Consider the following 6,000-nt stretch of genomic DNA (forward strand, 5'->3'; position numbering starts at 1 on the left):
TACATGATTTCTTCGTTTTTGCTCGGGTTATGGTTTCGAAATTATTTTTGTTGCTGATTTTTGGGGGTTTTTGTTTCTCTGCAGCTCTGTGATCGGGTCTTGTGTTGAAGCATTCGATTGATGTTGGTGCGGGGGTGATTGACGCCGATCGGGTCTTGTGTTCAACCAGTCGACGATCTCAGATCTTGGATCTTGGATCTTCCTTCCTCACATCTGCCACCAACACTGCTTGCAAAGCCGGCAAGGTTGTTTTCATAACCTCTCTCTCTCTCTCTCTCTCTCTCTCTCTCTCTCTCAGATCTAGTGCCAATGTCTAGTGTTCTGAACTGGTTATGTTGATTAAAGACCACTTGTTATCTAAACTGGTTTTGTTATGTTGATTCAAGTATCTAGTGTTCTGACTTGTTTAAATTTGCATTTGTATCCGTTTATGATTTAGACAAGTTTGGGTTTGTTAATTGAGATGTATTAAATTTTATATATCTTCCAATTTAGGTTATCATAGCAACTTGTATTTCAGGCTACACCAAGACTTAGCGAGGATAAAGTCAAGCAGTGTGTTGATCCGAAACTTGGAGCAGAATATCCACCCAAAGCAATTGCTAAGGTGTTACTCTTATTGCTGAATGATTTTTATTTATTTATTTTATTGGTTTTGGAAGTAGGGGTGTCATTTTCTTGTGTGGATTGAGCATGAGTTTGAATCTGAAAGCTTCGTATGATGGTATATGCTTCTTGTCATTCTTCTTTTAGTTGGTTTGGAAGATTTGTGGTGGCTTGTCTAGGTTTTAGGTTTATGAATTGTTATGCTTCTCTTGCTGTTGCGTGGAATTTTTATTTGTTTATTGTGTGATTGTACAGTTTTTCTTATATGACTATTAATGGGAGAAGGGTTAGTGAAGCTTGTGGGTACGATGATTATTTGTTCTGGAGGTAGGAAATTGTTCTGGGTACAGTTTAATTTGGGGTTGTGCGCTTATGGTGTGCAATAAAATATTTTTGATATACAGCTGGTTGTTCTTATTATCTTATAGAAGAAATTTACTAACTACTCTCTGCATAGAAACTGTATATAAAAAGCTTTTTCACAAGCCTCACTCACATCCTGAATTATCTGCGGATTTCAGTGTCAAATTCAACATGAGCTGCATTCATGATGGCTGAATTTATCTTTGCTGCAGTTTTTGAGCTTATTAACTAGTTAAAAATTGAGATTGATTATAGTTGTTGCTGTTGCACTTAATTGCAAACTGATTTTAATAACTCACTGCAACTTGAATGCTTTCAAATGACATATTGTAAAAAGGAAAAAAGAAAAATGAAATAACTAACTTTTTTTTTATCTCTAGAGTCAATTTTAAAGTGCATTCTATTTAATTTGAGCATCTCTCTACCTAATTAGCTTCACAATAACACACACACACACACCCTGTGTTTTGTGTCTTGGAGATGGCAATGGCAATGGCAATGGCGCTTCTTCGCAGGCTTTCAACTTCCATGGACAAGCCTTTACGTCCTCTCTTTAGTGCAGGCACAATTGTTTACTATAAGGTCTTCTTTAATCAAATTTCCAACCATATATGCTTTATATTATATTATTATCTTTATAATAACAAATATTCATATTCATAATGTTCTATGCTCCCCTACCTTAACCAATTAACTACTTGCCATTCCTTTCCCTTGCTTTTGAATGTAGTCCTCTTTACTTGATGAAGTTGTTTACGACAAAGAAAAATCCCGAGTTTCAGTAAGCTTATTATATAATTACAGTTAATATTATGCATATCTAGATATACATATTGTTTCAACTTTCAAGCAGAAAGGAAGAAAAATCAGACTTCTATTGTAATATATTGATTTGCCTTTGCAGTGGCCAAAGCAATTGAATGCTTCACTTGAGGAAGTTGATCCTGAGATTGCTGATATAATTGAGCTAGAGAAAGCTAGACAATGGAAGGTAATATATTAGTTTATTATTACTTGCATCTTTGCCAGGGATATAGAAAATCTTGAAAAAAATTATCCAACTATCTGAGTTTATACAAAACATTTGATATTGCTGAGTTTATGCTGCATGATATGATTCTTCCTAGCCAGGGGGAATATTGGATTGAATGTTTTATTGCCTATCATATATGATGATTGATGAGATGATGGTAGAGTTTTGCTTTTCAGTTTTCACCACACATATGGATTGACTTCTTGTTTTTGTTTTTGTGAAGGGGCTGGAACTCATACCCTCAAAAAATTTCTGATCTTTCTTATTTCAGGTATATTGACATGGCTAAAACACTATGCCAGAAGCGTGCCTTGGAAGCGTTCCGGTTGGATCCAGCGAAATGGGGAGGTAATCACACAATACTAACATAGTACCTGATTTGTTTTTCATTGTATATGGACAAATTTGTTATTCTGTAGTCTATATTTTTTGAGACAATGCCATACTGACTGAATGAAAGCACAAGATATATTGACTATGACCAGGTACTTTTGCACATTGTAGTCTTGTATCATGGTCTCTGTATAACCTTCAATTATACTTTTCACTTGCTGAGTGATTAAACATTTTCCAATCCCCATTTGCCTCAAATTAGTCTACTCTCGATTTAAATATTTGTATACCACTTGTGTTAATAAGAGTTTATTTAAAGGACTATGACATTAATTACTTTTTTCCTGTGGAAAAAATAAAAAGAATTAAATAGTAAGAAGTGCAGTAATTGCTTCTGTTGGTTTCTATTAATTCTTTTATTTGTGCTAATATGATCTTTCTAATAGGAAATACCTACAGAGGGAACTTCTTCAACAGGTGAATGATTTGGAATATATTTGTTTTTTATTTAAGAAAAAAAAGTTAAATGGTCTTCTTGTGCATTATCCTTGGAGTATCATGGTCTTCTTGTGCTTAAATGGTAGTTAAATTGGTGGAAAATTGAGCAGCATGTTCCTATTCCTCTATTTTAGTAATTTCCTTGATAGAATTTTTGCAAATAAGAGCTGTTTTTGTCGAACTTGGGAGGTAATGGCTTATTTTACTATGTGATCAATCCTTAGATAGATATTACTATTGCTATCACGTCAAAGTTAAGCTTGTTGGAGGTCTCGAGCAAAATGTTGGTGTAAATATCTCATATGTTATATACATGGATATATAAACAAGATTACTCTTTGGTTGTTTTTAATTCTCATTTTTTATTTAAATTTATTTTGTGTTGTCCAAGTTAATGGTTTATCTATTTATTCTTTTTTATTTTGTTTTTAAATTATATTGTTGTTGTATGAATTGGATCAAGAGAGTGAGATTCCATCGCCAAAAGAATTAGAAAGTAGATCTTTTGAAGCGAATAATAGAGCAGGGTGATTTTTTTTTATGATAGAGACTTGATGTATTAAGAGTTACATATTAAGACTTCCAATACTTTATTTGTATAGGAGTTATTATTTTTTATTTCTAATACTAAAAAATTATATACTATGTTTAATATTTTATTTATGATTTATGTAATATTTTGTTGATGAATTATGATTTCTTGTTATTCTAAAATTTTAAACAAAAAAATTATTTGTTTAACACGATAAAAACTATCTTTTTAAACGATAAAAAATTTCTTTAACAGGGTAAAAATGGCGGTTTCAAATGCCATTTTAACCAATAAAAATGACACTGTCAAGGTAAAAACGGCGGTTCAAAAATGCCATTTTAACCAACGAAAAGTCACTCTGTCAGGGTAAAAATGGCGGTTCAAAAACGTCATTTTAACTAACAAAAACACCACTCGGTCAGGGTAATAATGGCGGTTCAAACCGTCATTTTAACCTAGCCAAAAACCGCCGTTTTAACCCAGAAAATAATGGCAACCGCCGTTTTAACCAACAAGAAAATGTTTTTATTTGGAAATAATGGCCGTTTGAACTGCCGTTTTAACCGATTCAAAAACCGCCATTTTAACCCAGGAAATTGTAGTGGTTTTCAGAAAACCGCCGTAATAACTAGAATGGCGCCCAGAATTACGTCACTTTACAAAACCGCCATTCTTGATAATAATGGCAGTTCAAACCGCCGTAAATACAAAAAAAAAACCGCCGTTTTTACCAGATTTTTTTGTAGTGATTATCGCCAGAATTTACCGATGGTATTTTTGTTTTAAATCTCCAAAAAACTTTCCGTCGGCATTTCCGTCGGATTAATCCGACAGTGAAATGGCGCGGATACTTAATCATGGCGCCAACGTTACCGTAGGATTAATCCAACAGTAACTTCCAACGGATTGTATTATATATTTCGCTAAATCCAACGGAACTTAGCGTCGGACTCTAAAAATCCGCCGGTAAGTATTTTTCGACGAGGTTTATACCGACACATTTATTCTACCGCTAAATCTAACGATAAAATGTGTTACCATCAGATTTATTTAGATAATCTGCCGGTAAATCCGACGATATTCGATAATTTTCTTGTAGTGTGTGCAGCTGCTCTTTGTGATTAGAATCTGATTTGGAGAGCTTCTTTTGGTATGTTGATAGTGTAGAATCTTTCTAATCATAGTTTATTATCATCTTCAATGATATTCCCATATTAATGTGTTGATATAGCACAATTTTAACTTCCTTGATTATCCTTGATTGATTCTTACAATGCTCATAATCATAATGGTTAATTACAATAGGAAATAGTTAATTATGCTTGTCATCATAAGGTACCAAATCAAATCTTGACTTAACATAAAAAAATAGCATCAAAATTTTTTAAATTTGACAAAGAAAATTTTTTAATTTTGACAAAAAAATTTCTTAGTCGTGACACAGAATTTCTGAACCAATTAAAAGTTATTAGATACAAAAATAGCACTGAATTCTTTTAACCGTGACACATAAATTTTTTTAACCAATTAGAAGTTATTAAAAAATTTCTTAATTTATGGTCCTTTGAAAACTTCTTATGTCATCACCAAAAAATCATGTGTTATTTTTAACTAAATGATGTATTCTTTTATCATTGAACTTCTTTTTTTTTTTTTTTTTGGCTCTTTTTCTTGTTTTTATTCATTTTAAGAGAATGAAACAAAAAGAATTATGAGAAGGTGAAATAAGAAGTAGAAGATGAAGAAGATGATGACGATGATCGAAAAGAGAAGGAGGGAAATTTTGAATTAGGCAAAATTTATTAAAAAAATAATACTGAAACTTTTTAAATTTGACACAAGAAATTTCTTAATCGTAGCATAAGAAACTTTTTTAACCGTGGCACAAAAAATTTTATTAACTGTGATGCATGAAATTTTTTAATCAATTAGAAGTCATAAGAGAATTTTTTAACTTATTTTCTTTTGAAGTTTTTTGTGCCATTCACCAAATATTTTTATGTGATTTATAACTAAATTATGTATTATTTTATTATTAAACTAATTGTGTGATATTAAACTAGATAATGATAATGGTGGTCATAATGATAATATAGAAGGAGAAAAAAAAGAAATCAAACAAAACAAGAAAAAGAAAAAAAAAATGATAAAAAAAAAGAGAAGATGACGGTGATCACAATGATAACGAAAGATAAAAAAAAATACTAATATATTAAAAATTAAAGCACGCGTTTATGAATTTAGTTTGATTGTACTTAGTTAAAAATAATTTACTTGTCTACCATTTTTAAAAATTCTTACTACATGATTGAATAAAAGATTAATGACTTTATTAGTTTATTTATTAGAAGATTTTGTTATATGGATTACATACCTGCAACACTATTTTCTTTCATTCTATTTTAAAAAATTCAACATCATTATTTTTACATAAACCACTTAAAAAGTTCAACTAATATATTAATGCATTTACTTAATATACTTCTTATTTCAATATACATTACATTATACAATATTTTCTTCATTGCACATATTGTTATACTAAGTATAAAAAGACTATAACTATAGAAACGAAAGTTGAAACTCTAGAGTTTATAAAGAAGAAAACAATTAACTATGATAATGTGTTTTTAAC

At 30.9% G+C, this 6,000-nt stretch overlaps 1 protein-coding gene across 1 annotated transcript; it reads left to right on the plus strand.

Annotated features, from left to right (window-relative positions):
• The first annotated feature begins 1,449 nt into the window (after positions 1-1,449).
• On the plus strand, positions 1,450-2,258 carry LOC107632580 (serine hydroxymethyltransferase, mitochondrial-like). Its single transcript, XM_016336255.3, has 4 exons — positions 1,450-1,551; positions 1,700-1,750; positions 1,874-1,960; positions 2,226-2,258. The coding sequence occupies exons 1-4, from the start codon at positions 1,450-1,452 to the stop codon at positions 2,256-2,258; spliced, it is 273 nt and encodes a 90-aa protein (XP_016191741.3).
• The last annotated feature ends 3,742 nt before the right edge of the window (positions 2,259-6,000 follow it).

The sequence above is a fragment of the Arachis ipaensis genome, chromosome B1 (assembly GCF_059453495.1).
Source record: "Arachis ipaensis isolate K30076 ecotype BB chromosome B1, ASM5945349v1, whole genome shotgun sequence".
Taxonomy (NCBI): Eukaryota; Viridiplantae; Streptophyta; class Magnoliopsida; order Fabales; family Fabaceae; genus Arachis; species Arachis ipaensis.

Bases quoted from the DNA above. Each gene is read 5' to 3' on its own strand.
- LOC107632580 (XM_016336255.3), top strand. From the start codon at position 1,450: ATGGCAATGGCAATGGCAATGGCGCTTCTTCGCAGGCTTTCAACTTCC. The intron at 1,552-1,699 runs GTCTTCTTTAAT...TTTTGAATGTAG, and splicing joins GCACAATTGTTTACTATAAG to TCCTCTTTACTTGATGAAGT. The intron at 1,961-2,225 runs GTAATATATTAG...GTTTTTGTGAAG, and splicing joins AGAAAGCTAGACAATGGAAG to GGGCTGGAACTCATACCCTC.